This window comes from Macaca thibetana, chromosome 1, assembly GCF_024542745.1.
Source record: "Macaca thibetana thibetana isolate TM-01 chromosome 1, ASM2454274v1, whole genome shotgun sequence".
Lineage (NCBI taxonomy): Eukaryota > Metazoa > Chordata > Mammalia > Primates > Cercopithecidae > Macaca > Macaca thibetana.
In genome coordinates this window covers 162,210,734-162,235,060 of record NC_065578.1, presented here as the reverse complement: position 1 = coordinate 162,235,060, position 24,327 = coordinate 162,210,734, and the positions used below count along the sequence as shown (strand labels likewise).

At 54.9% G+C, this 24,327-nt stretch overlaps 1 protein-coding gene across 4 annotated transcripts in view; it reads right to left on the bottom strand.

The window, feature by feature from the left end:
* The window catches only part of KIF21B (kinesin family member 21B), a 59,699-nt gene that overhangs the window by 12,776 nt on the left and 22,596 nt on the right, over positions 1-24,327 (bottom strand). For 2 of the 4 annotated variants that reach the window (XM_050782157.1, XM_050782155.1), the window contains exons 4-28: positions 23,674-23,823; positions 23,437-23,571; positions 22,895-23,062; positions 22,469-22,584; positions 21,715-21,910; positions 20,292-20,481; positions 18,880-18,943; positions 18,548-18,766; positions 18,036-18,117; positions 17,505-17,622; positions 16,539-16,730; positions 14,320-14,519; positions 10,481-10,588; positions 9,862-9,930; positions 9,111-9,343; positions 8,770-8,917; positions 8,333-8,527; positions 8,137-8,238; positions 6,934-7,099; positions 6,660-6,711; positions 6,464-6,521; positions 5,173-5,378; positions 5,021-5,095; positions 2,653-2,766; positions 850-888 (exon numbers count right to left, since the gene is read on the bottom strand). In XM_050782157.1, the coding sequence (XP_050638114.1) occupies positions 850-888; positions 2,653-2,766; positions 5,021-5,095; positions 5,173-5,378; positions 6,464-6,521; positions 6,660-6,711; positions 6,934-7,099; positions 8,137-8,238; positions 8,333-8,527; positions 8,770-8,917; positions 9,111-9,343; positions 9,862-9,930; positions 10,481-10,588; positions 14,320-14,519; positions 16,539-16,730; positions 17,505-17,622; positions 18,036-18,117; positions 18,548-18,766; positions 18,880-18,943; positions 20,292-20,481; positions 21,715-21,910; positions 22,469-22,584; positions 22,895-23,062; positions 23,437-23,571; positions 23,674-23,823 (3,395 nt within the window). The remainder of the gene's footprint in view (positions 1-849; positions 889-2,652; positions 2,767-5,020; positions 5,096-5,172; positions 5,379-6,463; positions 6,522-6,659; positions 6,712-6,933; positions 7,100-8,136; positions 8,239-8,332; positions 8,528-8,769; positions 8,918-9,110; positions 9,344-9,861; positions 9,931-10,480; positions 10,589-14,319; positions 14,520-16,538; positions 16,731-17,504; positions 17,623-18,035; positions 18,118-18,547; positions 18,767-18,879; positions 18,944-20,291; positions 20,482-21,714; positions 21,911-22,468; positions 22,585-22,894; positions 23,063-23,436; positions 23,572-23,673; positions 23,824-24,327) is intronic. The other 2 variants (XM_050782158.1, XM_050782156.1) reach the window with 1 other exon arrangement.

Sequence of the window (24,327 nt, the reverse complement as noted above, 5' to 3'; positions counted from 1 at the left end):
AATGGTTTGGCTTCGCTGCATGGCCATAGAACTATGTCAAAGGGATCACGCTCCCCCCGATGACAGCCTGGCCAGCTGGCTAACATCTTGTGGTGGCAAAGCCTCATGACCCGCAGTAAACCAGACGTCGACACCCAGGGCTGGAGGCTCAAGGAGCTGAGACAGCCTGCCAGGAGAGCCCAGGAAGCTCTCAGCCCATGAGGGGCCCTTGGCTGCCAAGGGCTTGGGCCCCCAGGGCCTGAGTCTTACTCCTCATTGTGGGGTGTGGTGCTGGGTTGGCAGGGAGAGCCAGCCTCCAGCCATCCCACAGGCTAAGGGAAGGAGAGGTACCTGCACATGTATGTGCCAAGAGGTGTAGGCAAGGGGTACTGCTCCCATGGTGCCCCTCCCAGAGCCAGCGTCTGAAGGGCTCAACCCCAGCACAAGCTGAGGGAATCAGAGGACCCAGAGCACACCACCAGCACCCCCAAAAGGAGTAGCCCTCAGCACTTCCCCTGCCTTCCAGTTGTGGAGAACTCAGCCCCAGCCCAGCATCCCCTAGGCCTCCATGCTGCGCCCCTCCCTGCCCAGGTGAGGAGGGAGAAGAGAACAGGGCCTGCGACAAGCAACTGTGCACCCTCCCCAAGCCCCCAGCTCTGGCCGGCGCAGTCCAAGGCCTTGTGGCCACCCTGAGAGGGAGGAACCATGAGGGCGGGAACAAGTCTGGAGAGGGGGCAGCAGGGAGGGTAGTGGAGGGGCCGCATGCGGAGGACACGGGTGTCAGGCAGGAGGGATGCAGCGAGAGAGAGAGAGAAGAGGGTGCCGAGAGTGAGAGTGGGGAACCAAACACGAGAGACATTCTGTGTGTACCTCAGGACCTCCGACAAAGAGGAGTCGCTGTCATCAGACCTGGGGAGGGCAGAAAATTAGCTGGATTAGGGGGTGAGAGGAGACACACACAGAGGGACGCAGAGGCGGCAGCAGCATGTGGGGTGGTCAGAGGGCAGGTTATTCTCTTCCAGGGGAGCAGAGACAGGCAGAGGAATGAGGGCCTCGGGAGAGCAGGGGAGGAGGTGGGTGGGCTGGTCTGGGAGCTGGGACTCTCCCCCAGGAGTGGGCCGCCAGGGTCTCTCGGCTTGTAGGGGAGGAGCAAGGACGGGGCCACGGGGAGACATGGGAGCACCAGCCCCACCCGTGGGGAGACGTTTCCGGGGCTGTTTGCTGGTTCCAAGCTCTCTGGCTGCCCCATCACACAAGCTGGGGGCACCTGCCCCACCCCAGCAATGCTTGTACCTGCCCAAGGCTGAAGGAAGCCATGCCTGATCCTACCCCTCCCTGGGAGCTGGCTTCTTCCAGCAATTCCTCAGGTGCTCACTTATTTACAAAGCCCACTATCCCCAGGGGGCCCCCTGGGACAGTGCCTAGAAGCTGGCTCTGCACCATGCACAGGCTCCAAGACCGGGACCACTGGACAAGACCAAGGCCTCCAGAAGACCACCAGGCTGGGATGGGCAGACACCTGCCCCAATCCTTCCAAAAAGGGGACCTACTGATTGTGACAACATGGAGATGGGCTAGAAGTGATCCACGGCTCTCCGCATAGCAGTCTGGGCCAAGATAGGTTTGGGGAAGGAGGTGTCTGGGGTGCCAGGTCTGCAGGGCTCTGACTCCTGGGCTCAGCATTCATCGAGTAGTATTTTGACCCAGGAAGGGGCATTTCTGTGGGGAGGTGGGTAGGGTGGACATCAGGTATTAGATACAAGGACAAGTATTTTCTAGCATGAGACTCCCCTGAAGGACACAGCAGTGTCGTCCCTGGGGCAGGGAAGCATTCAGGGAGCTAAGAGAGGAGCCCTCTTGAGGGCTGCAGAGAGCAAAACAGGACCAGGGTGGGCCCAGCAATGCTGGGGAGCCCAGAGCAGCACATGGAGGATAGGGTCCTTCCCGTTCCTGAGGCACAGCAGGCAGGGGCTGGAAGTCCCAGGCTCTGAGTGCAATTCTGCCACTTTCTAGGTGAACATCCCTGGCTCCCTCTCTGAGTTTCATTTCCTCTTATGTGAAACAGGGAAGACAGTTCTCGTGGTTGTTTTACTGCCTAATGAAATCACATATATGAAAGCAGGTTGTAAAGCACAGGGAGAAAGCCTTCTGAATGCAGGGGAGGCTGTTAACATAAACCACACCGTTAGTCATTACAGTCTTGCATCAGGAGCTGTGCATATAGGTGGACCTGAACCTGCCTAAGGAAGGCAATTTGGGGGTCTGGTCTCTTTCTGCTGGGAGAATACACAGAGTGGAGTGGCTGAAGCTGAAGGAAGGGGCTTCAAGCAGACCCAAAGCAGCAGCAGAGGTGGATTAAAGGGCAGCTCTGGAGAGCCCTCGGGCACCTGCCCCATGCGACCAGCCCACCTGACTGCCCGGCCCCAATTCCTGTGGCCTCCTTCTTGCCCTCTCCTGAGGGCCTGGCATGCTCAGGGGAGAAGAAGGGCCCATGGTCAGTACAGGAAGGAGAGAAATGCCAGGAGAGGGCATCAGGGCGTCAGCTCTTGGCGGGGCTGGAACTTCAGGTTGGGGTTGGCTTGGCCGCCTGAGCCCTCCGCCAGCAAGGACCGTCCACAGGCTCCCCATTGCCACCTCGGTGCCCTCCCCGCCTTGCTCCTCAGCCCTGCTTACTTGTCCAGCGCTGACCCCTGGCTCTGATTACTGGTGAGACGAGAGAAGACATTTCGGTCATTGCGGGGCCGAGTGGGAGGGGATGATGGGGGTGTGAATCCCACATCTGTGGACCTGGTGAGTCGGGACAGAGGGCAGCCTGTTAGTGACCACCCCTGCCCACAGGCCCCCACTTGGTGCTGGGCTTCCACCTTCTGCCTTGGCTGTGAGGCCCGCAGGGCAGGGCCTGCTGTGCAGTATTCTCAGAGCTTAACACCCAATTAAACTCCTGGATGCTGTCTTTAAACATCAGTCCTCATCATTCACAGATTCCATATTTGGGAATTCACCTATTTATTAAAATGTATTTGTGGTCAGGTGCTGTGGCTCATGCCTGTAATCCCAGTAAATTGAAAGGCCGAGGTGGGAGGATTGCTTGAACTTAGGAGTTTGAGACCACCCTGGGCAACATGGAGAGACCTCAACTCTACAAAAAGTAAAAAAATTAGACGGGCATGGTGGTGCCTGCCTGTAGTTCCAGCTACTTGAGAGGCTAAGGCAGGAGGATCGCCTGAGCCTGGGAGGTGGAGACTGCAGTGAACCCTGATCGTGCCACTGTACTCCAGCCTGGGTGATAGAGTAAGACCCTATCTCTAAAAAGAAAAAAATCCTCCTGCCTCCCACCAAGGCAGGTGGCAAGAGGCCATCTTGAGCCCCTGCTTTCCCACTATTTAGCTGTGTGCCACCAAACCTCTTAATTAAGTGCATGGACGAGAAAACCCTGAAAGTCGTCCTTCGATCTACAGAAGCTCTGTGGGCCTGGCCCACATGTGGGTGACCAGCTGGGTCCCTCCCTGCCATTCTGCATTGATCTCTTTTTCCTTTGAATTTTTCCTTCCTTCCTTCCTTCCTCCTTCCCCCCTTCTTCCTTCCTTCCTCCCTCCCTCCTTTCCTCCCCACCTTTCTTCCTTCCTTCCTCCCTCCCTCCTTCCCTCCCCCTTCTTCCTTCCTTCCTTCCTTCTTCCCTCCCCCCCTTCTTCCTTCCTTCCTTCCTCCCTCCCTCCTTTCCTCCCCACCTTTCTTCCTTCCTTCCTTCCTCCCTCCCTCCTTCCCTCCCCCCTTCTTCCTTCCTTCCTCCCTCCTTCCCTCCCCCCTCTTCCTTCCTTCCTTCCTCCCTCCCTCCTTCCTTCCCTCCCTTCTTCCTTCCTTCCTCCCTCCCTCCTTCCCTCCCCCTTCTTCCTTCCTTCCTTCTTTTCTTCCTCCTTCCCTCCCCCCTTCTTCCTTCCTTCCTTCCTCCCTTCCTCCCTCCCTCCCTCCCTCCTTTCCTCCCCTCCTTTCTTCCTTCCTTCCTCCCTTCTTTTCTTCTTTCCTTCCTTTTCTTTTTTCTGAGATGGAGTCTCGCACTGTCACCCAGGCTGGAGTGCAATGGCGTGATCTCAGCCCACTGCAACCTCTGCCTCCCAGGTTCATGCAATTCTCCTGCCTCAGCCTCCCAAGTAAGTGGGATTACAGGTGCAAGCTGCCACACCCAGCCAATTTTTTTGTATTTTAGTAGAGACTGGGTTTCACCGTGTTGCCCAGGCTGGTCTTGAACTCCTGAGCTCAGGCAATCCACCCGCCTCAGCCTCCCAAAGTGCTAGGATTACTGGCGTAAGCCACTGCATCTGGCCTTTCCTTTGAATTTCTAATCTCCTCTCACACGATAAGGCCTTAAAAAGACCTGAAAGCTCCCCAGAACCCATGGTCACGAAAAAGGGCTGAAGCACCTCACTGCAATGACTAATCCCAGCCACTACAAAGCCACTTGTATTGGATGTACATCAGCAAACAGTTTCCAGCACCTGGCTCGGCTATTCACTTTAAAGTGCATTATAGAGATTACATTTCTCTTTCTTTTTCTTTTCTTTTCTTTTTTTTTTTGTAGACAGAGTCTCGCTCTGTCACCCAGGCAGCAGTACAGTGGCATGATCTCAGCTCACTGCAACCTCTGCCTCCCAGGATCAAACCATTCTCACGCCTCGGCCTCCCGAGTAGCTGGGATTACAGGCATGCACCACTATGTCTGGCTAATTTTTATATTTTTAGTAGAGATGATGTTTCACCATATTGGCCAGGCTGGTCTCAAACTCCTGGGCTCAAGTGATCTGGCCATCTCCGCCTCCCAAAGTGCTGGGATTACAGGTGTGAGCCATCACGCCTGGCCCATTTCTTGAGTCCACACCTGACAGGGTAGGGAAGGGACCATTGGGTGAAGCTGAATGGCTCAGTCAAGCTGGCCCAGGTTATACTGTGCACAAGATGATCAACAGAGCAGAACATCACAGCCACTCATGAACCCAAGGACTAGACTGGTGGTGACTCTGGAGCAGATTCTAGAACACGATCTCACCTAATGGACTGCCCTCGGTCATAGGACTTCCTTCTCGTCAGCGGGGACGTCTCTGCAGCTCGAGACTGCCTGGGGCTGGAACAGAAGAGTCCAGTGAGGCCCAGACCCATCTCCACCCCTGCCCCAACCCACATTCCTGTTCCCGTCCTTACAAAGTGCTGCCCCGGGTAGGCAGGCTGACGGTGCGCGAGACCCTGTCCCGGTAATAGGGGTCTCGGACAGATAAGCCCACTCCATCCTCTTTGATCTCAACAAGGGAGGCCAGGGACTTGGTGATGTTCTTGGTGGAGATATCCAGTGGGGGACCCAGGCACTCGGCCGACACAGCTTTCATTTGGGCAGACAGCTTGGGTTCACTCTGGGAAAGGAAGAACAGGGTGGATCAACTTGCCCAAATGGCATGGCACATAAAGGGGAGCCAGGGGAAATTCTATGTTTTTTTTTTTTTTTTTTTTTTGAGACAGTGGTGCAAACCTGGCTCACGGCAGCCTCAACTTCCTAGGCTCATGTGATCCCCCTACCGCAGCCTCCTTGAGCAGCTGAGACTACAGGCACGGACACCATACCCAGATAATTTTTACATTTTTTTTTCTGTAGAGATAGGGTCTCGCCATGTTGTCCAGGCTGGTCTTGAACTCCTGGGCTCACAAAATCCTCTTGCCTCAGACTCCCAAAGTGCTGGGATTACAGGCATGAGCCACTACACCTAGCCCTCCTGGAAATTCTCACAAGAGAAATGATGCTGTCTTGGCCTAAGGTAGAAGACCTGATGGAAGGACCCAGACAGACATCACCTGTGTTCCACAGCTACACTCTCAGGGTTTCTGGAGAATCCAGAGCAACTGAAATGGTTTCACTGCCCTTAGTTGGACTATGTAAACACAGAATGCCCAGCCTGACTTCTTTGCAGGTCACCAGCTAATCAGTTTACCTCAAAACTATGCATAATTTGCTATTCCCAGTCTGAAGCTTTTTCCCTCCTTGTCTCCTTAAAAAACCCTGCATCTTGCTTCAGTCTAATGAAACGGATCCCTTGCTATTAGGTAAATTTCCTTATTACTGACTCTCATATGGTGGAATTGACTGTGTGCATGTAAGACAACCAGACATGTAGAGGTAGGTTTTGACTCAGTGCATGAGGTAGAATCATGGGTGAGGGAAAGGGGATATTTTTGAAAAGCGGAGCCCCTAGTTATGGTGCTGTTGCTAGCAGGGTGGCAGCAGAGGCTAGCGGTCACTCTTCCACCTTCCACCCACCTCAGAAGGCATGGGCTGTAACAGGTTACCTATCTGGACAACCCCCAATTCCAGGCTAAATTTTCTTGGCACCTCCCTCCCAACTGGGGACAATATTGTATTATGGCTGAGGGACAGTAAGCAGGGAACAGGCTGTGGGGAGGCTGGCCCTGCTGCACCCACTGCCTGACTTCCAGCAGGGCTCACCTTGAACTTGAAATCATCATGGCTGGTGGACCCTTTCATGGTGAATGACTGGGAGAAGCTGAAGAAGAAGCAGAGAGAGTTCAGGATCCTGAGGAGCCCCCAAATTCAGGCTCAGCCCTGGGACCTATGGCAACTCCTCCCACCAGCCCCAGGTACATGCTGAGAGCCAGCCTCTCACTCCAGCTTGCAAACTCACCTCCCCTCAGAGAACTCTGAGATCTCCTCATCGGTGCTGGCATAGCCATTCTCTGTGGGAGGGCAGGAGGGAGGGAAAGGGGTTGAGAAGCCTCATCCAAGTGTCGGGGGAGGGATGATGTTCTCCCTCCTATATCTCACCCACTGGAATCAGACCAGGGCTCCTGGTGGGGGTTAGGGGTGGTTCTGGGGGAAGTGAGGGCCTCCTGGGGGTCCAAGTTCGAGAGCACTGGAGTGCCAAGGAGCTGGCAGCTTCCACCCGCCCCTGCCCGTACCCTGCTGCACATTGTAGATGAGAGCCTGCAGCTCGGGGTGAGCCTCGGCCTTCTCACGCAGGGCGTCCAGGAGCAGATGGTTCTGGGAGGAGCCTGCCATATCTGTCTGCCTCAGTCGGCCCTCCAGCAGCCGGATCTGGGCTTCCTTTTGTGCCACTTGCAGTCCCTGGGGGCAGGGAACAAAGCCTGGAGTTACCCCTCCTGACCTGGGGTTGGGGGTCCCCCATATCACACAACCTGCATCCCTCAAGACACCTTAGAGGGCTCCCTTCCAGCTCCCAACATCACCCTTGTACCTAGCACAGACCTGAGAGCGCCGCCAGCCCCCTTAGCTCCCACATACACACAATAGGGTGTGTCACCTTAGGACACACCCTATTATGGGCCAGGTTACGTCCTCCCAAAACTCATATTCATCTACAGCCAAGGAGAGAGGCCCCAGAAGAAACCAGCCCTGCCAACACCTGGACCTTGGACTTCCTACCCTCCAGAACTGGGAGAAAATAAATCTCTTGTTTGAGGCTCCCAGACTGGTACTTCATTATGGCAGCCCTAGCAAACTCATAAAGTCCCCAGACACAAAGCAGAGCTGAGAGGAGCTCAGTGGGGCCCAGGGCAGGGGTCAGTCAGCAGAGTGTCCTGTCTGCTTCCAGAGTTACACAGATTCACACCATGTAGGGTCTATCCCCAGAGACCACAGGCCCCAGGAAAGAAGGAGGCGCACATCCTCTGGTTAGCTCTCTGTCAAGGAGAGAGGAGAGGAGCCCAAGAAACGTCAAGGGACACTTGATGTTCTGGTGTAAACCCTCCTGGGTGGAATGTGGTCTGTCTGTCGTTCCCCTACGCCCACATACACACACTTCTCCCTCCACCTCCAACAGACTCAAGTCCAGCACTGCTTTGGATAGGCTTGGGCCAGACACCCAGGGTCAACTTTAACAGAGGCCCTGCTGTGTGCCAGGTGCCAGGCCACATCCCTTACACACAGCATCTCGTTAAAGTCACACAGCAAGCTATAAGCTTGGTACGGTCATCCTCTCAGCTTTATGGCTGTGGCATGGGAGGTGCAGAGGTTAGGTGGCTTATCCTAGCCTGTGAGTGATGCAGGTGAGGAGGAGCCAGTCCCCTGGGCTTCACACTAGGGTATATCACAGAGGCATCTGTGCCCATAGAGACCCCTGCCCAGGTACGCTCCCAGCTTACCTTGTCAATGGATGCCTTGAGGAAGTTGTCTAGCAGGAGGCGGGCTTCAGCCAGGGAGCAGGAGCTGATGACCACGGATGTGTCTGTGGAGTCCAGCTCCTCCTAGGACCGGGAGGCAGAGAGCCCCGTCGCCTGGGGCTGCCCCTGCCACCCACTTCTCCCGCCTCTGCCCCACCAGGCCCAGCCTTGCAGATACCTTGGTCTCTTCTAGCTGCACGATGGTGGCCTGGCAGTCGGTGATGCTATCATTGATGTAGTCAATGTTGGCTGCCAGCACCTCGATCTCCTCGGCCAGCTCCTGTAGCCCCTTCTCTTCCTCGGGGCTCTCAGCCTGCAGCCGCTCCCGCTTCTTCCGCAGTGCCTCCTGCAGGAGGAACAGCTCCTCCCTTTTCTGGGGTCGGAGGGGAGGGTGGTGATTGTGATGAAGGAGAGGCCTCAGGTAGCTGCCCAGCCCTGCCCATAGCTCCCACCACAGGCTGGCCTGTGAGGTCCCCCCAGCACCTCGGGATTCCAGAGCAGGCACAAGGAGTAGAGGGAGGTGGGGCGGGGAAAGTTTGAAGAGCCAGAGAAGTTGGAGGTGACAGAGGATAGGCAGAGGGGTGGGATGGGAGAGAAGGGGGAGGCAGGGTTCACCTTGATGAGTCGCTCCATGTCAGCCTCCAGGTTGACAATGGTCATTCTCTGCATGACGATGTCGATGATCCGTCGCTCCAGGGACTGCCACTTGAGCCTTGCTGCCTTACTGAAGCTCTGGCTGGCCCCCTTCTTCTGGAACTTCTTTCTAGGAGACATAGGCAAAGGGGATTGGATGGGACTCCTTTTAACCTCTACAGCTCCACTGAACCCCCTACCTGGAGCTGACAGCCACGGGGACCCAGAGCACTCCCAAGAGCTTCCCTCTTCCTCACCCTGGTCCTGCCCCATATTCCCACCCCCTCTGCCCACCAGGCCAGAGGACTGCCAGTCCACCTTACCGGGCAGGCCGGGTGCCATTGACAGTGGGCGCAGGGTGGTCCCCCAAGAAGTGGTTGATTTTGCGGTTCCACTGGCGCACGATGCTGGAGACGGAGCGGGCCCCTGATTCAGCCTCAGATGAGGTAGTGCTGGCCGACACCTCGGCCCCAGAGTCCAGCATGGGTGGCTTTAGTCCTGCACGCCCTGCCACCCGCTCAGACATGGGCTTGGCCAGGCGCCTCAGTGCAGAAACCTGGGGCAGCAGGGAGAAAAGAGGGAGCCGGTGAGCTGGGTGGCCTGGAGCCACACAGAAGGGCCCAGGTTGGGGTGCCAGGCAGCAGGAACACAGAGGCTGCTCTGTGCTGGACTGGGCTTGGGCTGCAAAAGGGCCAAGGGATCTCTGTTTGATGTGACATGAACACAAAAGAGGCTGTCACCTTCTTTTTTTTTAAATGCACAGCTCAGGCATCTGGGAATAGGCCTACAGTCTGCCCTGCAGCCTGAGCTCTTGTTGAGAAAGGCCCTTCTAATAGGTTGGACACAATTTGGACACCAACTACACTTGCTGAATGGAAGTAGGGAGAGCCAGGGCCATAAGCAGGGCTTGCTTCCCCTCCCTGCCAGCTCTGGCAGAACTGGGAAATGCTTCCTTTACTCCACCACGAGGAAGTTGGAGGTCCAAAAGAGAAGGCAAGCAACGCACGCATGCACACTTGCACACACACATGTGCAGCAGGGCCAAGGCCTCATCAGCCCCTCCAGTGAGCTCACCTCCTGGGTCTTCCTCCTCAGGACCATCTCCTGCTGCCGCTTCTGGGACTCCAGAGCTCGGATCTGAAACTGTGGGAGACAGAAGAGGGCTGGGCTCCACACTCAGACACCTCAGCCCTCTCTGTGCACAGGCTGGCTAGCTCTGTAGTTGAAAGCCTGGGCTTCAGGGTGATTCTCATGCAACCAAACTCTTGATAAAGTGGGACCCAGAGTTGAGCTCCCCTCCCCAGAGGTTGCAGTGAAGTCTGCTTTCTCCACAAGGGCAATTTCCTTAGCCTCTTCTTCCCTCCAGTGAGGAGGAATCCTGGAGCAGAGGGCTCAGCCCTACTGGGGCTTCTCTGCAGGGCCTGAAGCTGCACATTTCCGGCTTGTTGGTCACCTTGAGCAAGTTCTTTCCCCTCTCCAGGGCTCAAGTCCCTCCTCTTAACTAAATATGGGGGCTGGACCAGAAGCCACAGGGTCTCATCTTTCTCTGACAGGCTGCACTGTCCTCCAAGCACGACCACTACCACTTAGGACAGTGGAGATTAAGGCCTGCTTGGTCAGGAGGGGCAGCCAGGTGCACCAGGAGGCTGGCTAGGGCCAAAGGCTCCTTGGAGGCTCAAGGGCCCCCCCTCACCTCCTGTCGCCGCTGCTCCTTCTTGAGCTGTGCGATCTCCCGGTTCCTCTTGGTCTCCACTAGCCGCCGCCGCTGCTGCTCCTCACGCATCTGCTTCATCAGGGCCACCTGGGATGGGCAGAGGTGATGGTGGTGAGACAGGACTGGGAGGCAGGTGGCCCACACTCTCCAGGGAGGGGCCAGCTCTGAGGGCATGGAGCAGGGACAGTGGCAAGCCAGGCAACCCTGGCTTAGGGCCTCAGGGTCTGAAGTGAGGGGTTCTACCTCCCACTCCTCCATAGGAGCTGAAGCCATCTGGGCAACCTGCCAAAAGGAGTGGCCTCACAGCCAGCCCAGCAGTGCAGGTGCCCCACTCTGCAGGGCCCAACTGTGGCCCTCGCTGCTTGGAATGCCACAGCCCCTGGTGGCCCTCACCCACAGCCACTGTCCTGTGGCCATTCCAGAAACAGTCTGGGTTGCTGGAGGCAGCTAATCCTCTTCCCTACTGAAGGCTGAGCTGCAGACAGGGCTGAGGTGAAGGTCAGGGCCCTCATGGCCAGGCTCATGGTGACAGCAATAAAAACCACCATTATTTACTGAGATCCGGCTATATGCCAGGCACCCTCCTCATGACAATCATGAGAGAGACGTTATCGTTCCTGTTTTATAAACAAGGAAATGAGCCTCAGAGAGACAAAAGGACTTAAAGTCATAAAACTAGTAATAGATGGCCTATTCCAAAAACAAATCATTGCCTTCCAGTCGGCTTTTCCTGCAGCCCCAGGGATGGCTCCATGGTAAGTCAGCAAAGCTAGGGACCAAGCACAGAGAACCTGGACCCCAGAGTTGTTGGAAATGTAGCCAAAGGCACAGAGAGCACCATTAGTGTGGCCGGACGCAACTCTATGTGCTGGGAGGCCACTGACCTGGGGCCCTGTGGCATCTGCCTCCCTATTCCTGGTGCCCAAGTGTAATGTACACAGGGCTTTGGACACCTTCCAAGTGACAGGGGCATGAGAAACACATGACAGTTGATCCTTCCTCTGCCACTGAAGCCTCGGACATCACCAGGAATGTCATCAATCTGCCCTGCCCTCAGAACAGTCAAGAAAGGAAACAGGCCGAGTGCGGTGGCTCACACCTGTAATCCCAGCACTAGCACTTTGGAGGCTAAGGTGGAAGGAATGCTTGATTCTAGGAGTTCAAGATCAGTCTGGGCAACATAGTGAGACTCTGTCTCCACCAAAAATAATACAAAAACTAGCCTGGTATGGCGGTGTGTGCCCATAGTCCCAGCTACTCAGGAGGCTGAGGTAGGAGGATTGCTTAAGCCCAGGAGGTTGAGGCTGCAATGAGCTGTGTTAGCGCCACTGCACTCCAGCCCAGGCAACAGAGCAAGACTCTGCCTTTAAAACAAAACAAAACAAAAGAGAGAGAAAGAAGAAGGAAATGGCATGAGGGAGTGGGTTAATGGCCAGCAGGGTCAGCTTCTCTCTGGGAGGGTGGGAGGACAGGCAGGCTCTGTTGGGGTGAATCTGCAGAGAATAGGAGGGATTGCTTGCTGTTGGGGCTGTGGGGTCCAGAATGAGTGTTCTCCCAAAGGACTAGAAGAACAAGTCAGACCCTTGGCTAAAAGTGGACCTGAAAACTCCAGCATCCCAGGAGCTGTGTGCAAACCCAAGGTGTCAGGTATCTTCTGGGGTCAGGAGCTTAAGGATTCCTGGGGAGGTGCTATGTCTTCCTGGTCAAAGACCCATCCAGCTGACTTTGCATGTGTGGCCAAACTCCATGGTGGCTACCACAGAGGCAAAGGTCTCAGAACAGGTGAGCACATTCCAGGCACACGACAAGCAGGAACAGGCCATGGTACCCGAGACTAGCATCACTCCACAGGTTTAAGGATAAGGCATTGTGGCCTCTCCCTGGGAGATGCTGTGGCTGCAAGCTCCACCCCAGTTCCATTCTGTGAATCGCTGGGGCCCTGTAGCTGAACAGCCATGGGAGGATTCTGGGGCACTGGCTCTCACAGTGTCTGGTTTGAATCCTTGGCTGCTGCACCCTCTGTCCCTCCAACAGAAAGCCTGGGCCCCTCCTGGGATGACCCAAGGGTGTTCCTCTCAGGTTCTAGCTCTGGGTTCATAAGAGCACGGTCAATGTGGACAGAGCGGGGCACGTGGCTGAAGGAGCTCAGCAATCCAGAGACTGAAACACAGGTCTACACATGAGCCTTCTGTCAGATGCATCTTGGCGTTATATTATTTGCCCGGCTTCAGAGCCATATAAGCATCTTCCCTCATGAGGCTCTCCAGGGCCTCTGCAGCTGAGACGTGAGCTGGCCAGGACAGGATGGGGTGTCCTGCAGAGGCACCAGCCGGGAACCCTCAGGGAGACAAAGTAGGGACGCACATAAGCGCACCGCAGAAGTGCTCCAGAAGCTACTGCAGAATGTGCAGGCCCCTGGTGGGAGCAGGCCTCTGCTCCACCGCAGAGATAATGAAGGCCCACCAGTCCCTCCCTCTAAACCATCAGCAGGTGCTTGGGGCCCTTGGGTGATCTGGGTACTTGAGTCCACACTTGAGTCTCAACACACCACAGGGTGAACACACTGAAGGAGATGGTGCAAACGGGGGCTCCTTGGGGCTAGCCCAGGCCATGCAGGTATGAGCACAGCAAGGCAGGGACTTCTCCACTCTGGTCGGGCTGATGAAGCCTCCGGACCTGCAGCCCAGGCTTGGGGACAGAGCCTGCCCAGGTGAGGTGGTTGGGCCTCAATGACAGCTATGGGTCCACCTCTTCTCAGAGTCTACATCAGCCACCACTGCATTGCCTCTCTCCTCTGCATACTGAGTCGGCCGGGAGGGTATAGCTACCGATGACTCCTAGATGCCCCATCAGCCTCAAGCACTGGGGAGCTCCCCTTCCCTACGTCTCTGTCCCCAAGGCCAGCCCTTCACAGCTTGCTGGGGCTGCCACCCGTGCCCAGGGCTTAGCCCAGGGCTGTGGAGATCTGGGCTCCACTGAGGGCTGAGGGTCAGAGCAGGCAGGAATGTAGGGCTTGGAAGGCACAGAGGGAGGGAGGACTGAAATGGAGCATGGATCTGCTGAGCCCCAGGCGGGAGCCAGAACACACCAGACACCGGAAACACAAGCCTGAGCCCCGAAGTCAGAAGAGCAGGGGCAGACCCCAGGTCCCAGAGACTAGAGCACTCTGAGTGGTGGCAAAGTAGAAAACGGAGGCGTTGTGCCACCCGGAACACACAGTGGCTTGGGAGCCAGAGAACTGAGTTCAAATCCCAGTGCTACCTCTTGGAAGCTGGAATTAACTTCTCTGAGCCTCACTTTCTGATATATAAAAGAATAATAATAGACTTCTTTCATGAGGTTCTTCTAAGGACTGAATGTGATCATGCATGTGAGATGACTAGTTTGGAGCCTGGTCATAGTAAATGTTCAAATGATGACAACTGTTACTATCATCATTCAGAGCCAGGTCGCACCAAATGAGAGGCCTCCTGTGCGCTTTGTGCAGACCCGAAGCAAGTGTGCTGTGGCCTCCCCAACAGGAGGCAGCACCGAGTGGGGTCCCCTGAAATCCTCACCTGCCCTGAACACGACCCTGTGCACCCCAGCATCCCTGCACACTAGCCCCACTACTGGGGCAGGTTGTTTCGCCTTGGATGATGCACTTAGCTAAGAGGACCGTGTCAAGGGTCAAGACAGGGTCAAACTAGGTAATGCTGTGTATGGAGAAGAGAATCCACACTTGACGGCAATTTTTTTTTTTTTTTACCATGGTGAGTGGATTCTAAGAAGATGTCACATGCACTCCAGGTCCCACTCCTCACACCCTCGACCCCTACCTTGGCCTTCTTCATCTCAGCCACCTCGGCCTGTAGCTTCTTCAGCTCCCTCTCATAGCGCGACTGGTTCTTGAGCAGCCGGGCGTGCTCCTTCTGGGCGGCCTGCAGCTTCTGCAGGTCCCGGTTCATCTCCCGCAGCCTCTTCTCATAGTCTGCCTTGATCTTGTTGGCCTTCTCCTCCGTGTAGCACTCCATGGTGCCTGAGAGCAACAAGAAGCAGCTGTTGGTGCTGAGTCCCTAAGGGCTCCCACTAAATATAGGGTCATCAAGGGGGAACACAGGAAGCCTCTGTTCCAGTCCCACTGTATGACCTCGGGCAACTCACACCCCTCTCTGAGCCTGTTGCATCATTTGAATGAGGGGGTCAGACTAGTCGATGCCCACGGCCCCTTCCTGCTCTGACATCCTACTGAAATGGGCAAGGGTGTTTTCGTCTTGGATCTCTGAAGCCCTGGTCCCCAGCTTCCCATGAGGGTCCTGTAGCTCACTCATGCTGGCTGGGTTCTGACCCATGATCCAGTGTTGGAGGAAAAAGCTGGGGCCCGTGGGAAGGGGAAGAGTTAGCAAGAGAAGACAGAATGGTGTGGGCCAGGGCAGAAGGAATAAGCTGATTCTCCACTCTTGGCCTCTCCTACCAGAACTACCAACAGACATCTCCAACTTAACAGGTACAAAACCCAACTCCTCATTCCTACCCCTCTCCCATCTCAGTACACAGCATCATGCTCCTTCCAGAAGCTCACACCCTGAGGCATCCTTGGCTCCCCTCTCCCTCACATCCACCTCCCAGCAATCAAAGTCTTCTGCTGGCTCAACCTGCAAAATATATCCAGAATCTGACTTCTCACTACCTCCTAAGCCACCTCTCCTGGGATCTTTAGTAGAACAGTTTCCTAAGTGGTCTCCAGTTTCCACTTTCACTCCCCCATGCAGCAGCCAGAGTAGTCTTTTAAAAATGCTTTTAAATTTGGTATCATGTAGCTCTCTTGAAACGCCACACATCCCGTCTCCTCAGAGTATAAGGCAACCTCTTCTTTATAATGACATTTCTTCTCCAACCTGTCCCCTCTCACTGTGCTCTAGCCATCCTGGTCCCCTCATCATTCTACCAAAATGTCAGGCACATGGCAGCCTTATGGCCTTGGCATCTCCTGTTCCCTCTGCCTGGGATGCTCTTCCCCTGGTTGGTGCTGCTCTAGCACTATCACCTCCTTCGAGTCTTTGGTCAGTAAAGTCTTCACGACCATCCTTTAAAAAACTCCAATTCGGCCAGGTGGAGTGGCTCACGCCTGTAATCCCAGCACTTTGGGAGGCTGACACAGGCAGATCACAAGGTCAGGAGTTCAAGACCAGCCAGGTCAATATAGTGAAACCCTGTTTCCACTAAAAATACAAAAATTAGCTGGGCATGGTGGTGGGTGCCTGTAGTCCCAGCTACTTGGGAGGCTGAGGCAGGAGAATCGTTTGAACCCGGGAGGCAGAGGTTGCAGTGAGCCAAGATCACGCCACTGCACTCCAGCCTGGGTGACAGAATGAGATTCTGTCTCAAAACAAAAAACAAAAAACAAAACAAAACTCCAACTCACTCTTCAGCAGTTCCTGTTCCCCTTCCTGGCTATACTTATGACCATCTGACACACTACAGATTCTGTTCTTTCTTTTATGTCTGTCTTTCCCCCACTAGAATGTACGCTGCACGAGAGCAGGGATTTTGCCCACTCCAATATCTCTAGCACTAGGACAATGTCTGCTCTATAAGACATATTCAACATGTGTTTGCTGAATAAGCACATCAATGAACGAATAAATAAAAAATGGAATGAATGGGCTGAAGAGTAGCATAATGAAGATAGAATGCAAGAACGTTTACAAACAGGTCCAAAGGAAAAGACCCAAGGAACTGACTGCAGGAGGAAAGGCTGGGAATGTCATGTTCGTGTGCCTGGGTATATAAAGAATTCTAATACGTGACATGATAGCAAACAACGATAACAACAATAACAACAACAACAACAACAAATCAATTTAGAATGTTTCATAGGAACTAGGGTTAGACGTAAGAACCTTTAACCGTGGGTCAAAGGGCCAAGGTCAAAGATTGGGAAGTCCCTTGCCTAGAAGGCCAGGATAACCCCAACACGCCAGCTGCTTTTGACAGAGGAGGGGCTCAAGGGAAAGGGAGGGTCCGGATGGGGTGGGGGGTGTGGCGCTGGCCTCACTGAGGTTCTGCAGCACGCGGTCGCGCTCCAGCTGTGTGTCTCGGATCTTGTTCTGCAGCAGAATCAGCTTTTCCTCATACTGGTGCTTGAGCGTCTGCAGCCGCCGCTGGCTGTTCTCCAGTTCGTCGATCAGCTTCTGCTTGATTTCGATCTCACAAGTCAGGTCGGCCAGGTCCGCCTGGAAGTTCACCTCTATGGGGGCACAGAGAGGCTCAGCCCAGCGTTAGGGTGAGGGGCAAAATGGGGAGCAGATGTGCCAGTCTTGGGGAGCTGGGACCCTCTTTTGGTCAGCCACGACCAATCAGTGACCAGAGAGCAAAAGGATAAATCCCAATGCAGGTAGAATGCGACCAGAAAGAGCGACACATTTAAAGAGCGGTTCCAGAAAGGCAAGGTGGCACTCAGGAGCTGGCAGGGGGGATCTACACGTCCTTCCCAGCCCAGCCATTCCTGAGGCCAGCATCCACCTGTTCCAGATGACGTGGGACCAGCTTTGGTGGAGGAGGGTGAGATGGCTGAGAGCACCTTACAGGGCTAGGGCCAGGGCTGGCAGCAGGCAGGGCTGAAAGGGCAGGCAACTCCATTTAGAGGAGAGGGCTTTGGCACCAGTCAGGCCTACGTTCACGTTTGCTCTGCATGGACCACACTGGGAAAGGTCACTAAACCCATATGAGCTTGTTCCTCTGTGGTAATATAGGGAAGCTCACAACACCTATGCATACAGTTGCAGTGAAGACTGAAAGAACCCAGCCGCTTAAAGGGTTAAGGTAAGTACAGTGCCTGGCACCTAATGAACGACCAGGAAGTATTCGCTGTCATTCCCATCATGATGCTGTTGTCATTGGGTTCATGTCTGGGATTGCTGGGGCCTGGACACCATAATCTTTGAGCAGGGCCCAACCCCACGCTTGGGCACTGGCAGCCAGGCACTGCATCCTCCACAGCCCACAGCCCAGGCCCACGCACCCTTCTCCTCGGGGTCTGAGTCTGAGTCCACCAGGCTCTCTTCACTGCCCGAGTCCTCGTCTTCATCCTCTCGCCCTTCTTCCTCCTCACAGCCACTCTCGTCTCGCTCTTCCTCCTCCTGGGCACCAGGCACCATTGGGGTGGGCCTGGCCTCAGAGAGGGGAGCCCAGAAGCAGAGGTGCGTCCCGACACAATGCCTCAGGTGTGTCAGGAGGGTGGGGATTGGGACAGGCCACAGCTGAGCCCCCCAGCCCACCCCCTACTCCTGGAAGAGCGCCGCCTCCCCCAGCGTCCCCGCAGAACCCCTCTGGGAGGGCCTCCCCACCTGCATCATCCATTTGGGATGAGGTGGGGGCCTAGGGGATGGAGATCACCATGGTAACCAGTCAGAGATATAAGGAAATACAAGGATCAACTGGATGCAGACCCAACCGCCTCCCTCACTCTATACAAGGATGCGATGGGGCCCCCCACCCCCAGCAGGGACACGGGGCACGCATGTGGTGAGGTGGGACAGGCCGTGCTCCTCACCTCCTCGGCCTCGTTCTCATCCGTCTCCTCACTGTTCTCCTGTTGGAGTTTTGCCCTCTTTTTGAAGGCTTCCTTCTCGGGGCTGCTCAGGGAGGACAGGGAGGCTGGATTAGGAAGGCCGCCCCTGCCTTGAGCACACGGGCAGGGTGGCGGCAGCGGCAGCGGCAGGACAGGAGGCCTCTCACCAGAGGGCGGGGAAAGCGCTGGCTCCTACTCTGCAGAGAGCCCCGCTGCTCTTCCCTAGGGCCACCCAGAGCTGACCTTGGCTCAGCTCAGTCCTTCCTCTCCTTGGGGGAAAGCATATGGCGGGAGAAAGTGGGGGAGGGAGGCTGCCCAAAAGGCTGAGCAAATCTGCGCCACAAATTCCCAAGCAATACTGAGGCAGCCCCTGGGGCTGGGGACGTGGAGGTTCCCTCCTAAACAGCTGGTGGGCAGCAGTCCTCCTGGGGGACGGGCAGGGTCCACTGGGGCGATCTGAGGGCTCTCGTGGGCGGGGACGACACTCCACTCACCTCTTCCTGCGCTGCCTGACCTCCTTCTTCTTTAGCCGCTCCAGGTCCTGCTTGGCCCTACGGATCACCTCCGAGGCATCCTCCATGGAGCTGGCCGGGCTGCCCCCGAAGGCCGGGGCGGCTGGAGAGGCACCCAGGGAGTAGGGGCTCCTAGCCGAGGCCCGTGAGAGGCTGCGGCGCAGGGACTCGTTCATGGCTTCACTCTCCAGGAGCTTCGTCCTGCACGGGAAGAGCGAGTGTGCGGGGCCGAGTGAGCTGCCACCCACTTGGCGTCACCTGGCCGAGGTCCCCCATCCCGTGCACACCTGCCGGGGAGGGGCTCACTCACTCACCGCAGCTCTTCGATCTCCCGGATGTAGTTCTGGATCAGCGCGCCAATGGCCTCATTGCCATCACCTGGAATGGGAAGGTGGGAAGGAGAGTGCGATGAAGAAGATAAATAGGCCGGCGCGGTGGCTCAGGCTTATAATCCCAACACTTTGGGAGGCCAAGGCGGGCGGATCACCTGAGGCCAGGAGTTTGAGACCAGCCTGACCAACATGGAGAAACCCCGTCTCTACTAAAAATACAAAATTAGCTGAGCATGGTGGCACATGCTTCTAAGCCCAGCTACTCGGGACGCTGAGGCAGGAGAATCACTTGAACCTGGGAGGTGGACATTGCGGTGAGCCAAGATCACACCATTGCACTCCAGCCTGGGCAACAAGAGCAAAACTCCGTCTCAGAAAAAAAAAAAAAAAAAAAAAAAAAAAGGGTCTTCACCGCTGATACTACGGCTCTTTTATCTGTGCCTCGAATAGGGTAGCTCATATGGGCCTTTTCCAAAAAGAAATCTATAGAAAAAAATACTTTGCACAGAGGTATACAAGCACTGTTGGCCTAAATCCCCATCACTAGAAGGCTATTGTAATAAATTTATTCATCATTGCTACATATGGGACACCATGGCAGAAGATTAAGAGAATTAGGTTTTTTAAAATTTTTATTTTTTGGTTAGAGCCAAGGTCTTGCTCTGTCGCCCAGGCTAGAGTCACAGCTGATTGCAGCCTCAACCTCCTGGGCTCAGTCAATTCTTCCGTCTCAGCCTCCCAAGTAACATGAACTACAGGCATGTGCCACCACATCTGGCTAATTTTTGTATTTTTTGTAGAGACTAGGTGTCCCTATGTTGCCCAGGCTGGTCTCAAACTCCTGGGCTGAAGAGATTTTCCTGCCTTGGCCTCCCAAAGTGCTGGGATTACAGGCGTGAACCAGAAGTAGGTTTAATGTGGAAAGATTTATAAAACATAATGCTAAATGAAAAAGGGAAGTTTTAGAGCAATATATATAATCTCATACATAGAAAAAGTAGTCTATATCATACACACATTTAAGAATGTATATGAATACACATTCATACTTGAAACAAATACTGTCAAAGGCGTGGGAAAATACACACCAAGCTGCTCACAGAGGTTCCTTCTGAGAAGTAGAGAGGGCTTGGGGTGGAGGGTTCAGGGACAGGTGATTTTAATCTTTCGCTTCATATAGTGATGTATTGTTTGCATGTTGAACAAGAAGGATGTGTTCACGTATTGCTTGTGCCATACAAAAATGTTTTAAAATCAAGTGAAAAAAATGCATAAATGAGTTGAACTGTGAATTGACTGGCTGGCTTAGTCTACCTGATACTCTGGGGTGGATGTGGAGAGAGGGGTTCCTAGCCTGTTGGTGCTCTGACATGACCTGGCAAGGCCCAACTCACCAGCCTTGGCTAGCAGCAGGTTGGCCTCCTGGCTCATGAGCTGGGTGACGCGGTTATTGATGGCGTCGATGGCCTCCTGCATGGCTTTCACCCGCAGCCGCAGGGCCGCATTCTCCTTCTGTAGCATGGCATTCTCCCGGAACAGGTCGCTATAGCCCTCAGCGCCATCCTCTCCTATCACTCGCTTGCCCTGGGAGCAGGGGCAAAGGGGAGCAGTCAGGCGGCACAGCTCACAGGTGGGGGAAGGGGTTGATGGTGCCCCTCCCTCTGCCAGTGCCCTGGCCTTCCCCTGTATATGGCAGCATCACCAGTCTTCCCTGCCCCAGGTTTCCTAAAACACAGCTACTGGTCCCCAACACGCAAAAACCTTATGCAGTTCTCCTTGACAATAAAAAGTCCAAATTTTGTAACCAGCCACTCAAGGCCTCTCACAATCTTACTTGACCTAACTTTCCACAGTGTATTTTCATATCTCCATAAACTCTAGTCCAAGGGTCAAAACCCTCTCTGCCAGGCAGTTGGCATAAATGAGTCAGGCTGGTTGTAAGACAATAGGGAGTGGTAGAGACTGGAGCTAAGAGAGTCCCAGACTTAGTCTAAAAGGGGCAGTCCCTATGCCTCTCCAGTCAACTTAGTACCATAAGTTGTTAGATCTTTAAAATTTATAGCAAAACTGAAACTCCCTGACTTTCAGAAAGGTTGACAACTAAGCTGTATTCTTTTAAAACAAGTGCAAGCCAAACCAAAACTCATCTATGTGCCAGATTCAGGCCATGGGCTACCAACTGGTGACTTCTGTCTCAGTCACATAGAATTAGACATTTCCCCCAAAGGACCCATTTTTTCCCACTCTGTTCCTTTGTGCATGGCTTGTTCTTTACCTAGCATGGCTGCCCCATCTCATTTTGCTGTTACCTCATTCATTCTTCAAAATCCATATAAAAGACCCCTTTTTCCATGGGTCCTCTCTGACCATCCAAGCAAGTAAGGCCAACTCTGTCCTCTGCCCCTCTGCAGCACACTGGATACTCCTGTGGGCCCCTCTATCAGTGATTCTGTGCCAGTCTAGCAGCCTTATCTGTTCCAACACAACACATTCGGCAGACATGAAAACACCCTGGAGAGTGTCTGCCCTTTGCATAAGATCTATGCAACAAAAGCCGGGGAGCCCTTCTTTCTTGGACTTAGTATTCTAAAATCTTGAGGGCTCAGACTGTGCTTGATTCACCTGGGTGAGTCCCTAACAGTGAGCATCATGCCTGGCACACAACTGATGCTCAACAGTCATGTCCAAAGTGGATGGTGGGTGATAGGGAGGTGGGAGGGATGCTGAGGAAGTTAGGATGAGGCTGCAGGGCAGAGGGTGCCTATGGAGCACCAGCTCCAAGCAGGGGTGCTGGGCAATGCCCAGAAGCATGCTCACCGCCTTATACTCCATCAGCTCCATCTGCAGCCGAGCAATCTCAGCCCGCAGTGCGCTGATTTGCTGGCTGGTCTTGTCCTGGTTCACTACCACCTTGTTCTTGATGTTGCGGGCTCGATTGGCATATTTGAGTGTGTTGAGGGTCTCCATGAAGTCTCGGTCTGAGGGGCTCACACAGGCGATCATGATGGTCTGGCTGGGGGTGCAGAAAGGCTGGTGTGAGGATGAGGGACACGGCCAGCCCCCAGAAGCACTGCCTCAGGGCAGAGGTCCTGCTCCCATCCCTTTCCTCTACTACCTTAATGCCCAAAGCATGTGGGCACTCAGGACAGAACCTGGGATGTGGGGATCTGGACCATCTAGCCAGGAGTTTTCACTGCAACAGCAGATAACCATAGTAAAGGCGGCTACCAAGGCTGGGGAGGTGGTGATGCATAATTGCCAGAGTCCTTTGCTTGGTGATGAGGATGAGTCACAGCCCTGAATTTTCTAGCATTTCTCATCTATCATCTTGCCTGGGTCATATGACTTCCCCGAGAATGTCTCTCCCTGTTTTACTGATAAGGAAACTGAGTCTGACCATAGCTGCCTAAAGGTCATAAAGCACCTCAAGGTTCCTACCTCCTAAACCTGCAGCCTAGGATGGAAAGGCCTTCTCCTCCTGGGGCAGGCTTGCGCCATACCCACACGGCACTATTTTCCAGGAACCTCCCTGCCTCCCCTGTCCCTTCCCTGGGTGTTGGTCACCAGATACCTGTTGCCCCCCAGCGAATCCTGGAGGAGCCGAGTGAGCTTGGAGTCCCTGTAGGGGACGTGCACCACCTTCTTGCTCTGGTCCCCTAAGGCGCTGATCACATTGCCCAAGGCCAGCTGTGGGAGACAGACCCTGGCACTCAAGAGTCACTCAAGGAGAGAAGGGTAGGGAGGGACAAGAAAATCCCCAAACCATCTGTACCTGCCTCTCTGGCCCCAGCAGCCCTTTTGCTCCCTGGGTGGGTTTATAGGCAGATGGATAAACTGGTGAAACGGGGAAGTTGGGGGCAGGGCTGAGGCCTGAGAGTGAAGGGCTAACTGGCAAGATGTCCAAGGAGGACTCAGCAGGTGTGGGACTGCAGGGCCTTGGAGGGGTCTGAGACTGAGCTGTGCGAGTGCTGGGGCTGATGACCCGCCAGGTGCCTACCAGGCCACAATTGATGGAGATGCCCTCCTTGGCCCGCTCGCCAGTAGCCCCTGTCCGCTTCAGCCGCTCTGAGCCGGCCAGGTCCACAAAGTGAAACTTAGCAGTGAGTGTCTCATACTCATTCGAGGGAGGTGTACCATCAGGAAGCCCGGTCACCGCCTCATTCACCTGCAACAGAAGTCAGCTCTGACTCACCCAGCCCTCGCCTACCTCGCTGGCTCCCCTGCTCACAGTACTGCCGTCCAGGAGAGGCAGGGCGGACGGCAAAGTACCTTGCCCTTTGCACATGCAGAGCATCTGACAACATGTAGAGTACTTGCTCAAGCCTGATTTCCATTTAATCCTCACAACACCATGATTGAGAGATCATTAACCGATTTTACAAATCGGGCAACTGAGGCTCAAGAAAAATACGAAAATCAACAAATGGCAGAGGCCAGCCTCAATCTGGTTTGCTGTCTCTGAATCTGTGGCTCCTCATCTTGCCCTTCCTGGGATACCCTTGTAGCAAGCTGGCTCCTGGGCCCCTGCAGGCTCCTCACCAGGTCGGGCTGGGTGCACATGCGCATCTGGCACAGGTGGATGGTAAAGATGGCATGGGAGCGTGAGCTCTGCACGTTCATCTGGGTGCTGGCTGTGGTGCGGGACAGGGCCCCCTGCTTCAGGCACTGGATCAGCTGGAAACAGAAGCAGAAGTGAGGGCTTGGGATTACCGTGGTGCCAGTCCCTGCCCTTTCAGGATGCCCTGGGCCTGCTCCAGACCTCCAGCAGATGCTCACCTCCTCCTGGGAGTGGATGAGGCGAGAAGTGACGCCGGTGGTGTAGATGCCACCGTTCGCGTCCTCATGGATCTTGATGTTGGACCTGCGGTGGCGGGCGTCAGGGTCACGGGTGCTGTCAAACAGGTCAAGGATCTCCTCATTGTAGAGCTGTGCAGGAAGGAAACAGCTGAATTCATAGAACATGCAGTGGGGCCCTAGGTGGCTGCCACATGCCTATAAACCATCTCTGTTTTACAGATGTGGAAACTGAGGCTGTGGGTCCCCTCTGGGTTCTGAATCCCATGGCCTTTCTGTAAGACAGGGGCAGGAGGCAGCTGGGCCCTGGGCAGAACTAGCTGGAGGCTGCACACTGTTCCTCTTCCCCAAGGAACCAGCAGCCAGCAGGTCGGTCACAGCAGGGGCTAAGGACCAAAAGAGGACAAAGGCACACGGGTCCCGGATGTAGGAGATGAGGAAGATGTGGCCACAATTTGAGCAGATCCTGTTGTATTCCTGGTCTGGGAAAGAGTAGATGGGGATGTGATTCCAGATGAGGGAGGGCAGAGACAGAGCTCAGTGGAGACCAGGGGAGCCATGCCCTGGCCCTGACTGTCTCTGATGTCAGGCTCAGAGGGGAGGAACAAGCTCTCAAAGGGGAGGAACACACCTGTG